Raw genomic sequence first — 22,706 nt, forward strand, 5'->3', positions numbered from 1 at the left:
CTCTTTATCTAACACATTGTACTTCAGTAAGAAACGTTCAAGTTCCATCGCGAAATTTATAGATCTTTTAAAAATTAATAAATTTTAAAAAATCTATTAATTTTAAAGATTACTATTAATATATATTTTAGTAGCAATGGGCAAAACAGATTATTTCTCCCTCCCCTTTGATTATGCTATTGTTTCATAATATTAGGTGTATTCATTTCATGATTTTCTATTATGACATTTAGAAATAGTACCGGAACGTTGTTCCGGCCCGAATACACCACTGCCTATCACTCTCGACGAAGTAAAAAGCTTACTATATGGTAATAAATATACAAAATAACCAAAAATATTACTTTGTTGCTGATCATTTTAATTAGCAACCAATTAAAGATTAAATAACGGTTACCGATCTCAAGTGTCAATAAAATTATCAACATATGAAAAAATCGTAAAAATCTTAATTTACGACACTCACCTTTTCTTCACTGCATATGTTAAATTTGAATAATAAACGGGGCGAAAATAAAATCTTAAACGAATTTAAACTAAAACCTAAATTCAATTTAAGAATAATTAATAGTTTTAGGAATTCAAAAGACTATTTCTTGCTTCTATTACTTGAGGAATACTGGAGTTCAAAAGAATAAATTCCCGTCATGCATTTTTTTTTTTTTTTTTTTTTTTTTTACCAAATACGGCCTAAATATATGTCGACTGTAGGATGCACCAGTTAAAACTGACTTAAATCATAGTGCATTTCTGGGACGATGAATTAACGGCGGGAAATGAAGTGTCAGTGGATGTGCACTACTGCAGCTCAGAAAGATATTTATTGGAGGTTCACTTACCGAGATGTGAGAACTGCGTTTTCTTGTTTGACTCTCGAGTACCTATCGTCGTTACTACTTTGGCTTTCTGTGAGGACTTTGATTTGCTCTTGAAGCAGGTGGACCTGAAATTACACAAGTCAATTAATACTTATTATAAATAAATGATCAAACTATTAAATTAAATTTTCCGTTTATACTCCGGCACGACAACTAAGTCAGTAGAGTTTACAATAAATCGTCAATACAAATATTTATCGTATTTAGTGGTCAAGGGTTAAACCCCGGTCCACTCAAGGAACGCGTGCTATGCACTCTCGCTCCTGACCACTCGGCTATGTCAGGCCTAATTAATATTAGTACAGCTAAAACTGCAGTCATAACATAGATATAAATAATTTTCTTACAATGGTTGCGAAGAAATATCATAAAAGGAGATCCATGTCACTTAGATACCATTGATGGCTCGAAGATTAAGGAATTTGATTTGAACCCATTCTTCAGGTCAAATCTAATTGCAAGTCTCTTTCTCTCCGAAGACGTTTGTTGGCGTGAAGCGCCTTATCATCCGCAGGTAATAAAAAAAAAAAAAAATTAACCTCAGGGGCTTAACATCTGGTGAGTATGGGCTTACTTGAATGATGATATCCAGCTCAGGACCCAGGGTCCTGAGCTGGATATCATCATTCTTCTTTTTCTTGGTCATTCCCTTCTACTTCTGACTCTTGTTCTCTCTCAGAGTAATTCAGAAGTTTTTTTGGCTGGTGCAGCATAAGCCTTAGGCTTCCTTGCGCCATATGGCTAATAATAATATAATAATTACCATTTTTGAGGATATCCATTGACCATTTCTGTAATTTATTACAGACCTTTCAGTTAATTATTTTTCTTTAAAAACGAACCGGCTTTCTTCTACATTCTTATTAAATTCGTTATTCAATTTTAAGAAACAGAGTCCAAACATTTAACATTAAAAAGTGAGATTAACTCGAGACTTTTCCTAATATGCTTACTTATAGACATGGGTATGTGTTCAGGCTCAAAACGCATAAAATTATTTCTATTTAAGACCAAAAGCGGTTCGTGTCCCCGGTCGGAGATGCAGATAACTGAAAGTTAGTCACAGCCAACTTTTGAACCATAACGTCTCCAATATCTTATTAGTTCAATGGTGTGGATTCTTATGGTGCAACGGGGGCTAAGGCCATAAATGCGTAAATATCCTTATTGATCTGGAAATTAATCAGTCCTCGATAATTGTTTTCTTATGTTGCACAGGAGAGTACACACAACTAAAATTTTGTAGATTATATTCCGTAATTTCATATTTTAAATACAATGCTTCAGAATACAGACTTTCACCATCCAGTTATTTACTCTCAGTTCAACGAAAACTATCCGAAACTCGGCTCTTTCTTTAGTTAACGGTCTTAATTTATTATTCAGAGTTTTTAAGAGACATTACTATCAATTAGAACATGGCGGGGTTTTTTACTCTGATAACAGAACTTAAAAAAAAAAAAGAAAGAAAAAAGCCGCCTTGCAATTTAAAGTCTGCTTAATATAATCCTTCTTGAAGAACACTGTTTGCTTCCCTCCCCCTTTTCGTCATTTTATGCGCCACTTTACTCCCTTCCCGCAAGTTAAAACTTGGAACTGCGTCCTGGAATATTTTCACTTTGCAATGGAATAGCATGAGAACGCCTAATTCAGAATACTTTAAGAAATTTTTATTGCGGTGATGATTATTACTTACCATGTTAGCTAGTCGATATAAAACAAAGAACAATGACGTCTTTATGCCAACACAAATACAAGCACCCAGAATGACCAACATTGGATATATTATTAAAAGCATTTAATTCTCCTAAGACACGTTGACTGAAATAAACAAGAATATTCAACTTAAGACAATAAGAGTAAGAACAGAACTTTCCACAGCAACGCCACCTGCAGCATTTGAACAGTTTCGAAATATTTAATTTTGTCAGGGTGGCATGTGTTTATTTGATATTTCAGTATAGAACAAAGTGTTTACTATGAAGGGGAAAAATTCCTGGTCCTAAAATCAATGGAGTCAGTTGCATTCAATGACGATCCAAATTTTACTTCCAGAGTGACTCCATCTGCATCCTGGAGAGTACAGAGAACTACAGAGCAATCTCCAAAACAGCTTCAGAACCACAGTTTCAATTATGTGGGAGTATTGATCTCCATGCCTTCAAACCAGGATCCCTGAAGGAACAAGCATAGAGGGACGAGATTCCATTAACTATGAGCTGCCTCTTGCAGGAGGAATTTGTTTTCAAATGCCTAGATGAAAAATATTCTACTTGCAGCAGTATGCAACTGTCCACAGGGCTTAGCGACGCTATCGTCACATTTTATTTTATTGCAATATAATATACACTTCAGTTCTTTGGTTATATTAACAATGATACCATTTGGAGATGAATAATCTAATGAATTATTAATAAATTGAATATCAGAAACTTGACAGAAAAAATAATAAGGAAATAAATAGGCCATTACTCGTAATGTGGTTATTACTAGTAGTAGTTACCGTAGTAATTTTGAATCGGTGTTGTATGTATATCTGAGTCATAAGTAGTAAGGAGTGGTGATAATTCATTACTTTTATTTATTTTTTTAATGTAGAAATTAAATGACGTTCTCGATTTCAATATTTCAGCGATTAAGAGTATTTGGCACGTATGAAAAGATCAAGAGTACAAGGCTTGAAAGGGCAGGAGCATATGGTCATAACAGTTTGAGAAACGCTGCTCAGTGAGATTCAACAACCACGAAAAAAAGACGTTGTGCGTGTTTACTTTACAATTGTTGTTTATAATTTGTACGAAGGCAACTTTGGATGTGAGGCATCATTACATGTGTCTAAATTGCGTCTAAGTCATTTCATAGTCCAGTGACACAGAGACACCATATGTGTGATTCGCTGTGGTGGAGAGTGTCGGCAGGATGGAAGTGAGCCAATCATAAGCGAAGATAGTAAGGGTCTTGGATATCCACCGAAATATGATATGCCGATAGTGGAGAGAGCTTCAAGAGCCAGGAAGAGTATCCCAGAGAGCTGTATAAGGTTGATCAAGAGTCAAAGCACTAGCAGGTGACGCCATCTTTCGCTAACTGCTAATAACAAAGGGATATGACAACACAGCAACTCTCTTCCAAGTTTTCAGCCGCCTCAAGACGGAATATATCCCGTCCAACTGTATTACGTGGGCAGAAAGAGAGGGACAGTCAAGATGACCCCTGATTTTTGTTCCTCACGTTTTATCGCAAAGAAGAGTACGTTTCATTTGGTGTCGCGAACATACAATTTGAACTCAACTGTTGTTGTTGGAGCGAATGCTTAGTGGCAGAAGGATGACTATGGCCATATTATGTTTGTTATGGTTTCATGCCAAGGTATTGGATCCAAGAGAAATTGTCCAATGTTATGCTCACGGGTAAGTCGAAATTCAATCTGTGCTCTGACTTTATATACACTGAACATTGAATTATGACCACCCCTATGAAAACTGAATGCGACCCTTTGACCACGCGAGGTACGAGAGTGCAGAATTTGTCGACCTACATAGCATTGATAAGGTATGTATTTGGTATGTTGAGGGTCTAGCGGCTCCTGGGATTTCTCCCATCTCCGCTGCAGCATTGATAAGGTGTCAATAGTTCAGTAGGCAGTAAAATTCCGAGCGTGATGAGTGAAATTCCAAGCTCTCGAACACCTGGTGGGTGTGTTCGACAGCCGCCGTATTTAAAGTGTACCAGGACTGGCGTCAAAATGGTCAAACAACGACCCCACGGCAGAACTGCAAATGTCAGCGAAAGGTTGATGTCAGAGGTGAGCGTCGAGTCCGACGACTCGTACAGGCGAACAGGCACAGCACTGTTGAAGAGCTGACTACCCAATAAAACATGGGCCATCGCGGAACAATATCTGGCATGACCATGCGTCACACGCTCTCACGTACAGGCTATACCAGCAGACGACCCCTATGGCATCCTCTCCTAACCAAGGTTCATCGGCGTAAAAGACTTAAAAGACTGGTGCAAAGAGCATGCAAGTTGGACGTTAGAAGACTGGGAGAAGGTGTGCTGGTCGGATGAGTCACGTTATTTACTCCACACCGTGGATGGTTTTTTACGGATTTGGCGTCAACAACATGAGGCTCTTCATCCATCATGCATGGTATCAAAAGTGCAGGCAGGTGGAGGCGGTTGTATGGTGTGGGGCATGTTTCACTGGCAAGAACTTGAATCCTTGGTGCAAGTAGAACAACGTACCAGTGGTCTCCGCTATCGTCAACTGCTTGCTGACTGTGTACACCTCGCTATGTTACACTTTTTCCCGAATGGCGATGGTGTCTTCCAAGATGACAGTGCACCGAGCCATCGGGCACTTGTTGGGCAGGAATGGTATGAGGAACACAGTTCTGACTTCCAGCATATCGATTGGCCTCCGCACTCCACCGATATCAATCCCATAGAGCACTTGTGGAACACTATGGAAAGGTATATCAGGCGTCTGGATACGCCAATCACCTCCATACCTGCACTGCTGACCGTATTACACACAGCTTGGTTGGCCATACCTCCCGAACGCTTCCGACATCTTGTTGAATCAATGCCACGTCGGATAACTGCTGTACTGAAGGCAGTCTGCGCGGTAGCACAGTGGTATCGTCACCGTCCTCCCCACACCGGGTGGAAAAGGTCCGGATTCGAATCCCGTCGATGACGCGAGGAACTTTAATGGGCTTTTTTCACTCCGTGGCTGAGTTAGTTGGTCTCAGGCGTAGATAGCCAGGTTTTTTACCACAGAATCTGGGGTTTTTCGTCCAGCAAAACAGGAAAATCCACCAGAGAACACACACAATTTACAGACATAATACATACACAGGTATATGTAAGAAATTACGGGTGGCTCTAATACAATAATTTTCGTACTGAAGGCAAAAGGAGGACCTACGAAATATTAGGTAGGTGGTCATAATTCAGTAATCACTCAGTATATGTCCTTATCTGGAGAGAGAGAGAGAGAGAGAGATAGAGAGAGAGAGAGACAAAAAATATTGCTGCTGTAACAGAGTGGTCAGTTGCGAGGGTGTATAAGTACACGTGCTTTGATTGACCGTGGTTTAAGCCTGTATGACCACTAAATACGGTGTTGTTTCTTGTATTCTCTCTATCTTGCGAACTCCTCTGGCCGTGTGGTCATCCTGGAGTATAAACAGAAAATTTATTTATTTATTTAAAAGCATCCCATAAATATTAGGGAAAGGGATCACTACAGAGGAGAAAGTGGTCTGATGATCTGGGCAGGCAAAGGAGCAATGCATATAGGGAGCGTCACAGCTTCGAGAAACTATGATTGGACTGATGTGGGTTACTGGATTGAATTCCTTAAACCATATGTCACACTAGTTAGGGGTGTAGTAAGCCTTCCCCCAGTTCCTTCTAATCTATAGAGCGCAACTGGAGGCCTTTCTTCAGAGTGAGGACAGTTTCCAAATGCAGAGGCCACTGAGATCTCTATATCATGTATATGATGCTCTCGGAGAAAAATTTCAAGTCGTCAACTATCCTCAGATTCTTAAATGGGGTACGAATTTGTCTCCTGAAAGAGTGCACGTTACTACTACTACTGAATAATCATTAATATCAGGAGAGCCCACCGTGAGTGTTGCCCATCTTTGACAGGTAATCATATTTTGTATATGGTCAACAGCTTCCTCTACAGGATGATAATTTTCAAGTACACGAGCCAATTTGCACATATTTCAAAAATGACATGCCTCACCCATTAATTTACGCTGGTACTGTTGCATCAAAATATAATATATAGCTCTCGCCAATTCCCTTAACAGAGATCTAAGCGAAGGAGACTGTTACTTAAGGGGAGGCTGTTAATTTTCGTGTCCAGTTGTACTCGAGGATTTCCTTATTTTTTAAGTACAGCAGTACTTCTATTTTCACTTTGACAAGGCTTTCACCTTAAAGGTAGGAAAATAAAATTTAATAAATTCATTGAACGTCATTTACCTCGGCGGACCCGTGGCTTGAGGGAAGCCTAATCGGCATTTTCCGTCCTCAGCGGTTGTTAGATCCATCTCTAGTTGGAACCATTTGCAGACTCAAGTCTGACATACACGAATAACTCTCCACAAGCTCCTTATCATGCCACTAGTTTGTGAAAATGTCTTTCCCACTTGCACACAAACTTTTTCTTTGTTCGTTGTTCAAACTGTGGTGTTCTAGTACTTGCAGTATGATTAGTTGGTTGTTTACCAAGATAGCTAAAGCCATGAGGTATTGGTATATCGTGTCTATAAATTGTATATATTATATGATTGATTTACTTGTTTGCTGGCTGAAAAATCCGAGTTTCTGAAAGGGGGGCATGCAATCCTTGCAGTATTTCTGTGAACAATCGTGTGCATCTGCGTTCATCAGATTGCTCAAGGATTTTTTTTTAAATTTTCACTGAGCTTAATAAAGTTCAGCCTCATGAATTACAACTACACTTTAAGTATATTTGAAAATTTTTGAAAAACGTTTTTCTTTTCTAAAAGACCCAAACGGACAAAAGGTGAAAACATTTTTTTTTTTTTTTAGTATAAAGAAAATCCATTTTTAGTTTATAAATAAATTATACAATTTAGTTATTGAAATCAATTTACTTCGTGAGCCTAAAGGCCCCGACATCAGTGCATTTCTGATAGTAGACAACCGGAGAGTACTGTGCATTCAGATCAAAGACTTTAGCAAAAAATTGTTAAACCAGTTTAGAATGAGGACAAAATCTAATTTTATTAATATAATCCTAATCAGCGAAATGGACTAACCAATCTAGTCGGAAGATGGAATATTCATGCGTTTATCCGTCTGTAATTTTCAAAATATCTCTGATCTCTATAACCCTCCCTCTTAGAAAGGAAATGGATCCTTACATTCAATTCCCGACCAGGAACCAATTTGGCCACTCTCCTCCCCTGCTGTCATCTACCAATTCGTCTGCACTTCTCGTGACAATAGAGTTTCAATAAACCCAAACAGTAGCCCACTTACAGAATTTACAGTTTGCGGATGTCCGCTTAAATCTGTAGTTAAGATGCTTCTACAAAATGAGAGCCGTTCGCAGCAGTCGCCAGCAATAAAGTTTACTGACTCTAAATTCGATAAGATCGCAGGAACTGAATTGTCGTCAGTTTGAGATTGAAACAAATTTCATTAGAGGTTTTGCTATAGGCCTACTATTTTAAGCATCAAGCAAGTTCGGTTGAGACTACTTCTCTAGAGGAGACCATTAACAATGATGTGGCTAACAATAACTGAAAATAAGGCTCGAATTTGGCTTTAATTAAACTCGGGTTTTTAACCAGCTGTTACATAGCATACGAAATGAACTTAATATTACAAAAATGTTTGCAATATTTGTTCCAGTTTACTCTCAGGCTCTAGGAGAGCGATCAGGGAGATCAAAGAGCACCCAATCCGTCACTGGAACCTATATAGTCCGATATTTTTCAAATATTCAAAGTACCTTTAAGAAAACAGATTGTTTAGCTTTAGCTCAGCAGACATCAGCAAAGCCCCACGTAGCCGAGTGGGCGGACGAAAAATGCTGAATACATACGCTTTTGATACAGTGGCTCAAGCTCTCGTGACTGCTAAATACTATTAACGATTATATTCATCGTCAAGATAATTAATCGTAAACAACTGTGACCTATTGGTCATGCTCGAGTATAAACAAGAACAACATATTCATGTACGAGATAAATTAAGTTCCAAGATTTTAGATCGAGATCAACACGTTCATTCATTTCACCGCACATTAAGCACGTTTTATTTCATTCATTTCAAACGTTTAATTAAATAAAACGTGTTTAACGTGTTAAAAATTAATTAAATAAAACGTGTTTAACGTGAATTGTTAAACACGTTTTATTTAATTAATTTCAAATCTATTCGAAAAATAAATTTTAATGTTAGCCGATTAAAATTCAATTTTTCAGATAGGTTTCAAATTACTGAAAAATATCCTTGCGTATATGCCTTTATAATATAGAAAGACTCTTACGAGAAACTGTTCAAAAATTTAGATTCTACACTGGTGTTCAAAGAAAGTGCATCACCTCTTAAAATTGTAATTGTCGTCCGAAATATTTCTTACAGATTGCATCAGATAAGATTGACACGCTAGGTGATGACGTAATATTACATCAGCTGTTACTTTCAGCTATATAAGCACGCTCTGCAAGAGTTGCAGTCATTGCGTGCTTGTGTCAGGATGGCGAGTTACGTGCAGTTGATGCCACGAAGAAAGAGTGCTATTGTTTCTTTACGTGAGGAAGGATGTTCTTCCCGTCGTATTGCTTATAGAGTGTCTTGTAATCAGTCGACAGTGAGTAGATTTCTTTTCAAACTCAAGAATACTGGTTCTGCTGATAGGAAAAAAGGAACTGGACGCAAAAGTCTCTACGCCAAAACAGAACCGCGTTTTGAAGCGCTTATGCCTTTAAAACCGTAAAGCTTCTTCGTGTGAGCTGAAAAGAGAATGGGAAGAACATAGAGTGGTAGCAAGTGCAGTAACAGTCAGAAGACGCCTCTTCAAAAATGGACTTGTAGCCCGTCGTCCTAAGAAGAAGCCCCTCCTCGCACAAAAAATGAAAAAGGCCCGATCAATTTGGTGTAAGGTGCATGTCAAATGTATCCCCGAGCAGTGGAAGTCAATTATTTTCTCGGATGAGAAGAAATTCAACCGGAATGGCTGTGATGGGAGACAAACGATCCGCCGTAGACGTGGTGAAGAATACCATACAGTCTGGATGGTGTCTACAGTGAAATTCCCTACCAGCCAAATGATATGGGGGTGCATTTCGTATCGCAGAATAGGTCACCTGCAGTTTATAAAAAGGTTCCGTAAATGCCAATGGATACCTGGCTACATTGGAAGGCAAATTGCTGCCAACCATTAGAGACCATTTCAACCTGCAAAGTAACTGCATCTTTCAGGACGACTCTGCTCCTTGTCATCGGGCAAAAAGCGTAAGTAGGCACTTCTGTAGTTACTTGAGCTTCATTTCTGCATTAGAGGTTCGACAGTAATGTGTTCGCATTTGTTACAGGTGAAAAAAATGGTTGGAAGAATGGTCCATTACAACTCTTAGCCGGCCAGGAAATAGCCCGAACCTGAATCCTACAGAGAACTGTTGGCATCGTGTAGAATCTGCAGTTGCCAGAAAGAATCCTTCATGAACTTCAGGTAGCCATAATTCGTGTTTGGAATCACGAACTATCAGTTGATTATCTTCAGAAATTGATCTTGTCAATGCCTCGATGGTTTGCTGTTGTCATCAGGGCCAGAGGCGATTCAACTAAATATTAGTTTGCATCTGGTGAACTTTTCGTTTTGTTTTCCATTTAAAATGATAAACTGAAGCAAATTGAGGGCTTCTGATAACATTTCAGCCATAATTGTCGTGTTTACGAAAACTGTTGTATAAAGGTTGCAAATGCTCATTTTGGAATATTTTGAGAGCACCTGTCAAATATTACTTTAGCTTTGCCTTAACTATTAATAAATATCTTTTGTTTATATTTCTGTTTGTGATGCTCGTCATTAATGTAAAGTAACATCGTAGAAAAAGGGTTAGAAATGTGAAATTCCTAGGTGATGCACTTTCTTTGAACACCAGTGTACTTAAAACAACTTAAAAATAATTAATACCAGTGAAACTGTTTCTGCTTTATTTCTACTTAAATCTTCTCTGTACTTAAAATAGTATTAAGTTTTTAAATTAAAAAAAAAAAAAAAGAAATAAAAGAAACCTATTAAGGTTTCTGTCGGAAGTCTGCTTAACCCGTTTCAGCTAGGACCTGGACAGGTTTGACACTACACTTACCACTAAACTGTCACTAAAGCGATAGTTTAGTGGTAAGAGATTTTATAACGAAAATCAAATTTAAATGAAATTACTTTTTACTGTGAAACAATACAGCGTACAATTTTAAAATAGTTAAATACCAACCTTGTGGTTGAGATCATTGACGTCATCTTCAAGGGAAATCTGTTCTGTACACATATCCTCTGAGTCACAACTTAACGAACTTCTCCGACTATTTGAATTGCGACTGGACACAGAGTATTCTCGATGCAGTTGGCTGTGACAAAAGAAAACACTTTCATAAGCATTCTGACTCCCAAACTCATAACATTCTATTTCAGCAATCGGTTTTTTTTGTCGATAACCGATCCAAACTACATATAATAATAAAAAATAACAATATAGAAAGACGAGTGGGAGCTAATCTTCAGAGACAGAATGCTGCCTTTCTAAATTCTATTTGCATTAGGTATGATTTCCGGATATGGATCCTAGTGCCCTAGCCACGCACACAGTATGCGTGGGTAGAGCTACCTTTATTTTCGTTTTTAACTCATATCAATGTTATTCGCAAGTTTTCTGAAAGTGTTTTAGCTGCGCGCACATTGCGATATAATAAAAAATTGCTATAAACATGTTATTGTAGTTCTTTTACGAGGCGCACTATAGCCAGTGTAGTGTAGCTTATGCGCCATTAAACATCCAAAACACAGAGAGAAAGAGAGAGAGAGAGAGATCTTTTACGGCGCATCAGATCTTATGCCATACTGCGCCAGAGCATGACGTTTGTACATAGTGTGTGTACAAGAGCCGCTTTACACGTTGTGCGGCATGAAAAACCCCCAATAACCCACGGGGTAAATTATAAACTTGTGCCAGTATATGAAAATTTTATCCAGTAGAACAGGACTGCCGCTGGGATAAAGGTTTTAAAAAACAAATACTATACTAAATTATATAAGTGGGTGGAATGCGTTAGCAGAAGCAGATATGATTAAGATATGTAACTAGTACTAATAATTATAATAAATTAGGTAATGTACGCTTTGCTTTATATTTCGAGGTGCGCGTTCGATTATTAAAAATTTCTATACTCCACTCAAGAAGATTACTAAACTGCTGTTCTAAATGTATAGCTGTGTTTCTTGTGGAGAGGAGGGATTGGGGTGGTTGTAAAGTCGGAATTGGCCTTAAAACGTTCACAGGGAACCTCTCCAACATAAACTGTAAATTCAGTGTTGATACGACTTTTCTTTTTAAAGTAATGTCCCAACAACCGAAACATATTTTTCATTTATACACTGACCTACCATCAACATCCGGACACCCCTCCGTTAACAACTGGTCACGTCTTACCCAAGCACCACGTGTCAGACACAACCATAAATGTGCTCGTAGTTAGGCCTTTAAGGAGACAGTAGTACGATTGTGAATGCAAGATGTTACGTACAGCCCGATAGCTTATGTAATCAGTTCAAGTTTCTGACATTTCTGTGCATGAAATTTCAACGACATTGAAGATCTCTAGGTCGATAATTGGTGAGGTGATCTGCAAATAGAAGCGAACTATTGCTAAAACCGTCATGAAACGACTCGGAAAACCTACGCTGACAGAATATGACAGAACTTTGCAGCGAATCATTCGCTTAGAATGCAGGTCGTCGTTGTCGCAGCACATACAGGCGAGACGGGTGGAACACATGTTAGAACCAGTACAATGCGCAGGACGCTGCATGATAAGGATTACCACGGCCAAGCAGCCGCCCACAAGCCACTAATCACGCCTACTAATGCCAGACACCGTCTAGCATTAGTGGTACAAGGCCTGGCATTCTTGGACTGTAGACCAATGGAAAGCTGGGCTTTGGAGTGACGAGTCACGGTACACGGTATATCAGTGTGATGGTTGTGCCTGGGTGTGGCGGATGCTCGGAGAAAGAAGTTATTATTTCGGTAAGTTTTAATTTGACTCGTTACTGTTTTTTGTACAAGTAAAATAATAATTTGAAAAGCAGGCATAAGTAATTTCAAAACTAACTCTTATGTTCTTTTTTTTAATAATTCTCCTTTATTTATTAATTTTTCTTCCTGAAAATGAATGGGTTTTAATAATTATTTTAATGTTTTAATATTTCCCTTTTATTTACTAATTTTTTCCTCAAAATAAGTCAGATACATTACGATGAATATTTTCAAGGAACTATCGATACATATTTGAAATGCATGTCTTTCCCTATTTTAAACAAATTATGTACAAAGCATATAAGTATGTTCTATAGTTCTGTCTTAGTATGAGGCATTTGACCTAAATTTATTGGGGTGGCATAAGATTAACAATAAAATTTTAAAGTAACTTAGTTACTTTTCGTGAAATAACTTACGTTACTTTTTTTTAGAGCAACTTCTAATTAAACTTAATTATCAACTAACTAAACACATTCGCTGTGTTTCGCAAGTGCACTACGCTGCAACTAAAATTAAGTATTAAACGTAACGTCATGCACAGCTTTCTTCTGGCGACTGTTGTTATGTTGTTGCTGTTATTCGGTTTTAGGAGCATCGGCGACTCCGTGTACACTGTCTGTAAATTGAGTATATTCTGTGGTCGATTTTCTGTTTGCGGGACGAAAAACCCGAGTTTCTGGGAGAAAACACCATGTCACCCTCGCCTGAGACCGACTAACTCGGCGCCTCCGTACCAGGTGGGCAGGAGCAGCAGTGCGTAGCACACGCTTCTTGATTAGATCGGGGTTCGAGCCCGTGCCCACCAAATACGGAGGATGCGGAAAGGTCAGGGAATGACCACCGCATATCCCCGGAGCAATATGGCCTTAGTTGCTAATGCTCCTAAAAACCAAATAATAATAACAATAACCGACTAATTCAGCCACGTTGTGAAAAAGACCCATAAAAATTCCTCTCGTCATCGACGGGATTCGAACTCAGGTCTTTTTCCACCCGGTGTGGGGAAGACAGCGAACCTACCAACTGTGCTACCCACGAAGGACTCTGGCGGCTGTAACGAATCACTGATACCAACCCAAATGTTCCAATGAAACTAATGCAGATACCGAGTGATACCATTAGGCTTTTCTGGCGCCCATTTGTGATTATACGAGATTGTCTTTCCATTCAAACTACTGCTGCAGCAACCATTGACAAAACACGAATCGTCGATGAAAATCACCTTGTGAGATAGGCTGCACGTGATATGGATTGAGTTGCTACTCATGAGGAATTTTCCATAAAATTGAAAGTGCAACACCTAATATTAGAAAGTAGTTATGATCACCGTCTTCCCACATCGGGTGGGAGGCCAGCTATTATTAAAAAATAAATAAATAATAATAAAGCGAAAAAGCCTGAGTTCAAATCCCGTCAATAATAAAAGAATTTTTTTTTTCTCGCTTTCCTTCATCTAAGTTAGCCAGTGTCAATCGAGAAAGGCATGTTTTTTTTTTTTTTTTATCATGGCAACTGATGATTTTTGTCCAACAAACAGCAGACCGAAGAACACACGCAATTACAGACAATATATATATATATAAACTTGATAAACAACAAACGCTGATAACAGCTTGGAATCGTCATGGCATGGACCTTTAGGAAGTGTCGAAGGTGTTCTATTCCGAAGAACTCGTTCCTCCTCATCCCATAGGTGCTCAACTGGATTTTGATCTTGTGACTGGAGAGACCAGTAGGCTGAATTCAATGTCACGTTCCTGAAAACAAGTTACGTACGATTCTGCCCTTGTGACATGATGCACTAAACCTGTGGGAAGAAGCCATTAGCAGGCGGATACACTGTAGCCACGAACAGATGTTCCTGGTCAGAAACAATTTACAGATAACTTGTGGCATCCAAATGCTGCTCCACTGGTATAAATGGGGGATAGTGTGCTCCAGGAAAACACTTTCCACACTATTACACACCATCACCACCAATCTGCAGCGTTGATATCTTGAAGAATGGCTCCGTGGACTTATGCTGCTTTCGCCACATTCCGGTTATTCCATTTGAGCGAAACAGCAAGAACGATATTTCTCGGACCAGGTAACATTTTTCTAATCCACGAGTGTTGGTGTTTCAATGTTAGTATTCCTGAGTCCACTGAAACCGCAGCTTCTTTTTGTTTTTTGCTGAAAGTAGGGGAACCTGGTTCGGTCGTTGGCTGGGATAATATCCCATCCGTGACAAGATACGACGAGTTGGGCGTTCTGAAACGCGTGCTTGGTTACCACCGTTGGTTGGATTGTTAGTTCACCGACTAGGTTTTCTGTTATTCTGAATAAGTGTTGTCAGTCTCCGTTGGCTTTTCACATCGAGCTGTTTCGGATCGCAAGTTCGCCATTGGCTGGATGGTATGTGGTTATTGGACCAATCTCGATATCCTCGAGCAACAGTCGTGCGAAAGTCTCAGCAGATACTCATACCGGGACGTCTGGTGCTGACTACCATATCACGTTCAAAGTTACTAAAGTTTTTCGTCTTGCCTTACAGTACTGAATGCAAACACACAGCTTTATATCACATGTTACGAACATATGATGCAGTTAATGAAGGAGCGCTCGACTGATGAAACGGGTATGTGTACCTAATAAAGAGGCGCTTAACGTATGTATCATCAACCAAGAACAAATAGAAAAAAAAAAAAAAAAAAAACCCTAGGAGTAATCAATAGCACCTTCTGTTATTTAGTTTGTCTATTTCTCTAAAGTATAGGGGGGCCCCGGATTCCGAGTATTCATTATCCGAGTCGCCGCAGTTACGAAGATTTGAAAATTAAAGAACTAAAGCTTTCTCCCTTGCGAAAATTGACCAAGAACTTGAATATTTTTTGTGAGAATGATCTTCTTCACGATTGTGCAACGAATGTTAAGCGCGAAGTTAAAGACAACTAAATGTTACGATGCAATTTTATCTGAAAAAATACGACAAAAAAAAAAAAAACAAAAACGAACAACTCTTGGATTCATTCTTTATTCGTACAACTAAAAAATAGTGTAACTTCAATAAACTTTACTTAACCTTACATTGTGTAACATATTATAATAAAAAATGTCTAATAAAATAATTTTCTAATTTTTCTGTTCCTTCATTCATTTTTTGCAATGTTCAAGTAAGTAATAAATATTACTATATAATATCGGTGTAGATACACCATATCTACTCATCCTTCACAATGAGTTGCTCATGTATTACACTACGTCGAATAAGTAATGCTTCACTTGCAATACCAGAGTACCTGCCCACCCACCGATGAAAAGCCAACTAGCTTTAAAACGGTGTCGTCTGGGTGGTGGCGCCCACCGAGAATAAGTAAAGTGAATAATTAGTGAAGCGTTACTTATTCGAGGTAGTGCAATAGATGGGCAACTCGTTGTGAAGGATGAGTACAATATGAGATACAGATGAGGTGATGCTTTTCACACTGCTATCATAGTTTTTCTTTAAGAGTTGTCTATGGTGCATCTACACCGATATTATATAGATATAGAATCTTAACCCCTTAAAATATTATGCCTAGCTGCATTTAGTTTTATTTAAATAATAAACATTACGAAATTGGTCCCCGTTTTAAGTGGAACTAATTATCCTCGGATAACAAGGATCCCCAGTATTTCTGAAGGTCGTAAGGCTGAACTACTCAATTGGATCGGTACCCTTTGGCAGAGGAAAGAGCATGCAGGAGTGGATATGTCAGTCGTACAGAATTTTTTTCCCCCTCTATTCCAAAGAAAATTTTATTTCGTTGAAACAGAAAACTTTCATTTAATTTATATTTAAAAAAAAAATTAACTTATTTCGTTAATAAATTAGTAACATTACATTTGAAGAGGGAAAGCGTCAGTCTAGTTGAACTATTTCCTTTTACTTTTCATAATCATAAAGGTGCCAAGATAATAGTTAAACGAGTGAGTAGTTGTAAATAGCCATTTTAAGGAAATGGTGCTAATGGTATAAAAGGAACTGTCAGTTAAACCGTTAATTACTCATTCACACGTGATAACTTGACCAGAACAGTAGGCCAACGCCTTTCTGGGAGCAGCAATTAACACCCATACGCCAAACACAAATGTTTAATGCAGAAACCAGTCAAGCGAAGAACAGGATCTTATGCGTCAAATAAAATAATAATAATAATAAGAAGAAGAAAGAATCAGCACAACAGTGGTGACAGCAAAGCCAAAAGGATCTCCTATTCAGTATGTAACTGTACCAAGCTGTTCACTTCCTTGGTCAAGGCCTATTGAAAACCAGCAGTATCGTGAGAGAACCTGCTCCACTCTGCTCTACATGTGACGCACGGATTGATCATACCAGGAGGGGTGGAGTGTGTTAATAGTTCGGAAAATCAAGTAGTGACCTATTTCACCTTTGTCCCGGTCCTGCCGAAGGTGCATTCCGTGCAATAAGTGAAATACACTTCTGCATCCTTTTGTAGCGCAACACGTTTGTTCGTGCATTTCACACTTAAAAGGACTGTTTTCGCACAATACGAGCTTCTTTTTTTTTTTTTTATTTATTTTGTTCAAACGAATCGCATCTCTATTAAGAGCGATAAGTAATACAACGGACACATTAGACCATAAACAATTTCCTTTTTACTTTTCAGAAATCACGAAGGTGCTGAGACACTAGTTAAATGAGGGATTAATTTAAAATGACCATTTTAAGGAATCGTGTGTGTGGTCACATAAGTAGCTTTGAACAGAGAAGGGTACAAGAGTTTTGTTAGTGTCATTGAGGAAGTGTTCAGGAGAAACTGCTAATTCGGAGGGTTAGAAGAGCGTCATTCAGCGGCTCGCTGAATGACGCAGGTCAGTGACATTGGCCAAAATCACACTTACATGCTCCGTGTGCGTACTTCAGTACGACCTGTAATTACCTTATGCACACAGAGAAACACTGAAATAAGTTCAAAGTCTACAAGCAGTCACATACCACCAGAAAAGTTGTGTTTAAGCAACTATCAGGGATGCGTCAAGGATGTAAAAAGCCAAGAGATACAAAATTTTATTTATCTATATTTGAGCTTTTGATTTGGTAAATCAGTGTTGGTATAACAGGACTAATTACGAAGGACGTGATGCCATCCAGAGATAGGGAATGAAGAAGGCGAGTATAGTTGTTGAGGAGGGAAAGGGAGGGGAATTCGTGAGTCTTATCAAGAGTTCTTTGAAAGCGATCAGATTTGCATCCAGAGTGAGATAAGGTTCAGATGGACGTTGAGTCTGTTCGATGCAGATGACATGCGGTAGAGGAAACATGACAGTCGGGTTAGGCGACTTCAATCTACCTCTTATAGACTAGAAATCGTGGAGGGACAATACGCCATGGGAAATGAATTTCTGAACCATTTGGACGATTGTTATTTATTCTAACATTTCAGAGAAAGTATACAAGGGGCTGTAATATTCTCGACTTGTTCTCACCAAAGATCCAAAAGACGTCCAAATTTTAGTAGTGAAGGAACTAATAGCGACTAGTGACGATAATGTCATAAAATGGGTAATATCCAAAGAAATTTCTGTGATCAAGGAAACGGCTTCAATTTCAAGAGAGAGAGAGAGAGAGGACTATAATACCCAAAGAAATTTCTTTGGACATCGTAGTCTATAAGGAATTTCTTGAGCTCTATTAATTGGAGAGAAAACTCTCTCCAATTAATAGAACAACAAAAAAAAAAAAAATGCCTAAGTGGATGATCAGAGAGGTTAAGGGTTTAATAGAGCTAAATAATAAAAAAAAGCATAGGATAGTTAAAGACTATCGCGAGATACTTATTTATAAAAATATTATAAGTGTATACGTAAAACCACTGACGGAGTAAGACAGGCGAAATGTGAGTACAAGAAATCACTAACAAAGAGAGCTAAAAATGGAGACGAATTACGTGAATGCTAAAAACAAAAGTGAATCACATAAGTCCCTTGCTTGATCGAACTGGAAAAGTCATAGAAATCCAACAGTATCAGACCAGTTGAATAGATAATTAGCAACAATCTTTACAGTTGAAAGACCATTCGAACTACGAGAGGTCAGTGACAAGGAAGTATAATGCTGTGAATTAAGTACTATATCAATCTCGGAGAACAGTGTAGAGGAGGACTACTGAAGCCGAGTGAAGTAGAAGGTAAGGTAAGGCTCCAAGAGTGGAGAGTATAGATCCCATTATACTAAAAAAAGGCTGCATGTGAGTACATCGTCCCATTAAGAATTCTATGAGATTATCATTAGGCTCCAGGGAGATACCACAGGACTGGAGAAGCGCTACGTCTCCTCACTCCACAAAGGAGATGCGAAAGATTTGATAGGTAAATTTACACCAGTGAGTTTGGCTTCGGCGGTGAGTAAGATGATTGAGTCTGTATTTTAGGACAGAATACAGGACCATCTCTATAGGAATGATATCCCTATTGGATCACAGCATGGGTTCGTGAGGAGGAAATCTGGAAGAAGGGTCCTGGAAGAAAACGTTTTAGGGGTTAAGATTCAGTCAGAAATGAAATTATCCACGCAGGGTAAATAAATTTTCTGTTTATACTCAGCACGACAACCAAGTCAGTAGAGTTTACAATAAATCGTCAATACAAATATTTATCGTATTTAGTAGTCACGGGCTTGAACCCCGGTCCACTCAAGAAACGCGTGCTATGCACTCTCGCTCCTGACCACTGGGCTACGTCATATGCGGCTGGGAAGGCACAAGGTGTTTTGTCTGTGATATATAGGACCTTCTCAAGTAAATAAGGACCTTCTCAATTTTATACTCCAGGACGACCAAACGATCAGAGGAGTTCACAAGATAGACAGAATACAAGAAACAGCACCGTATTCAGCAGTCACGGGCTTCAATCCCGGTCACTCAAGGCATGTGTGTACTTATGCACCCGCGCGTGACCACTAGGCTACGGCGGCCTCATTATCTCTTGGTGCAAAGATGATGTTGAGACTGCATTTAGAACATTGTGTTCAGATCTGGAGGCCATACTTGAAGAAAGACATAAAACATCTGAGAAGGGCAACCAGATAGTAAGAGGTGCTAATTGATGTCCATACGGAAAAACGGCTTGGAAAGTGCGGACTAACTACAAAGATTGGCCAACTGTAAATCTCAGGGCACCTGACAGAGGTACAAAATGCCCCGAAGGGGATCAGTAAAATGAAGGAGAGAGAGGTATATTTTCACTGCTGAAGAGAGACGAACCAGGTGGCACAAATACAAACTTTTGAGAAGTCACTTATCTCATGAAATTTACTTTTGGGCAACGTGTTGTAGATCACTGGAATGAGTTGCTTGCAACGGTGGTCGAAATCGATAATTTGGTAAAATTCAAAGCGGAATTGGATAGACACATTTTAGTGACGGGTAAGCTATGATTGACAGTTTTTTTTTTTTTTTTTTTTTTGGCAGATGCAAAGGAAGCTCGCTTCCTTGCATCATTAAGCCATTATAATACTAATACTAAAGTGTTTTCCTAGGGAACTTCGCATGCCTGACGACTGGGGTGGGAGGGGGAAGGGATTCCCTGTTTGATTCCGGCTAATGTTTTGATTTAATAAGGCTTCCTTAGAGAATTCTCCCGTTTTCTTTTCCCCTTCACAGACAAACTGCTCTTAAAAAATAATTAATATTCAATCCAAGAATACGACACAGATAGCTGTTGACACATCACTAATGAATACCTGAGAGGTAAAACTCAGGTCTTAATGTTATCGGCAGGAAGCATGAAGAGCAGACATTTTAACGGACGCAAATGAGTGCTGCCATCTTCCGGAGACTACTTCCTTCTACATATTTTAATCCGTAAGTTTGTACAGTACTTGCAGTTGGTCCTCGTCTTCAACAGAGGCCGCTGCTTACTTAGCTGAGCATTAGATGAGAACCCAGATGAGAACTTCCTTATTACAGGCCATTATGTCCACCTATTTCAGTTATCATATAGGGTCGGAAATGCAACAGATGCGTCACTACAACCCTTATTGATATTTATATCGCTGTTATTGGATTTTTTATTTTATTTCCCCTTGCATGATTAATGGTGTATAAAATAATTCGCCCTACTGACACCAGAGATCGGGTGACAGATGTACTCGTTCTACAGTAACGATCATACATTCACAGTGGTGTAGGGGATCCTCCCTAACCTTGCTGCTCCATAATCTTTCCCCTTCTATGGGCAAGAACAAACCCGACGTACAACAATCATAATCGGATTTATTGGCCTATTGATCATTTTTTGCTGATCGGTAGATAATTACTGCTGCCAATATGGAGGATATAATTCGCGATCCGGGTGCTGTTATATTTTTATATCGACTATAATCATACCGGTAGAGAAGATGATTAGATCTAACTTATCGCTTTGGCAATCCTCTTATACCTGAGGAATGTTTCGATAAAAGTCATAACGGATCGACTCCAGCTACATTTAGCAGGCAGAAGTCTCCTTGAACTACTGTCTGTCGGAATGTTATCGTGACTGCGTGTAGCAAATCTTGCAAGGACATCTTTTATGTTCATCCAAAATGATAAGGACAAGAGTTACACCTATAGAAAGCCGGAAGGGAAATAAAAGAGATATTCTATTCTGATGAAAAGTGCTGGAAGTGTTAACAATACGAGTGCCACTCTGGACAGCTGTGTATCCCCCACTTTCTACACACACACACAGCAGATAAAACTGCTTAGACATCATCGGACAACAGGGTATTAAATCAGATTTCATTACAGCCGGCGGAAGAAAACAAGTGTAATGTCAACGTTGTCCTACAGAAACGACCAGTTGTAGGAATACGCTATTTCCAGTCAAAAGTGAGTTAGTTCAGCTGGGAAAGAGCAACAGTTCTATAATTCAGAAGGGTAAAAAAGCATTTTACCCCAGAAACTGATTGGAAGGGTGAGGGGATATGATATCAGGCTATTACTGGGAAATAAAACAGTTTACTATACGAGTATGTTATCCTCCTTCCGGAATAACGACTTCCTCGATACCAAAAGATGATTTCAGAGAACAGCATAAACTCTTAATAATCTGTTTTATTAACTTTAAAAATGGCATAAAACTTCAGAAAGAACAAACTTCAAAATATTGTCAACAGCAACTCTGAATTTACTCTAGACAACCTTTACTGGGGAAAATCCTGAAAGCGAGTATTGCGTCAAATAATTCCACGCTTCCCGTGGGATTTTGCTTACACAAACCAAGAGACTACATGTGGGAAGTTGGAACGTGCCTGTCATAGTTTTGTCATTCTACACGAATTACATATCATTAATTACTCGCTTAAAACTTATTAAGTAATTAGGCTAATGCAGCAGTTAATTTACTTATCCTATTTCGTACAGGCCGGTACTTGGGTGTATTTTTGATAACTATATTTCTAAAGAAATTTCATCAATGCTAGGACCGAATAACAATGGCTCACTCAGCATGAAATTGAGGTTTGCTTTTCCTCGCACAAAAGGATAATCCTGGAAGGCCAAAGTCCACTTTAATCCTTAGAAAATGCGAAATTAATCCAGGTGGATAATAATTACCCATAGTTTGGGAACTACTCTCGTAGGTGCTTGAGAGTAGGAGTCAGCAAGCGTGAGACAATTAAAGATGTCCCTGGTGTTATAAAAAATGATCTCATTATTGTTAGGGACGACGCCCAAGTTAGTGTTCATATAATAATTGGCAAAGTTCCTAAAGCCAAAAAAAAAAAAAAAAAAAAATTATAATAAGAGGCTCACACGTGATCTGCCATCTAATGAGGACAACGAAATCGGAACGAAACAACCTGACTACAATGATTTCGGCACGCATCGAACTCTTTTACAGGAAGTCAGTCAAAAAGCCACGAACTGCTTCATTATAGAGTCTACATCTGAATTACATTTAATATTACAAGCCGGCATCACGCTTCACTAAGGCAATTTTAATTAGTTCAGTCGTTAAATGCTGAATAAAATATTTGAATTTC

The 22,706-nt window shown here is 38.8% G+C and overlaps 1 protein-coding gene across 2 annotated transcripts in view; it reads right to left on the reverse strand.

The window, feature by feature from the left end:
• The window catches only part of LOC150089586 (rab11 family-interacting protein 4-like), a 202,759-nt gene that overhangs the window by 65,816 nt on the left and 114,237 nt on the right, over positions 1-22,706 (reverse strand). For both annotated transcript variants that reach the window (XM_090368680.1, XM_090368679.1), the window contains 2 exons: positions 10,877-11,009; positions 840-943 (listed from right to left, as the gene is read on the reverse strand). In XM_090368680.1, the coding sequence (XP_090224806.1) occupies positions 840-943; positions 10,877-11,009 (237 nt within the window). The remainder of the gene's footprint in view (positions 1-839; positions 944-10,876; positions 11,010-22,706) is intronic.

The sequence above is a fragment of the Mastigoproctus giganteus genome, chromosome 2 (assembly GCF_048544385.1).
Source record: "Mastigoproctus giganteus isolate SK-2022 chromosome 2, ASM4854438v1, whole genome shotgun sequence".
Lineage (NCBI taxonomy): Eukaryota > Metazoa > Arthropoda > Arachnida > Uropygi > Thelyphonidae > Mastigoproctus > Mastigoproctus giganteus.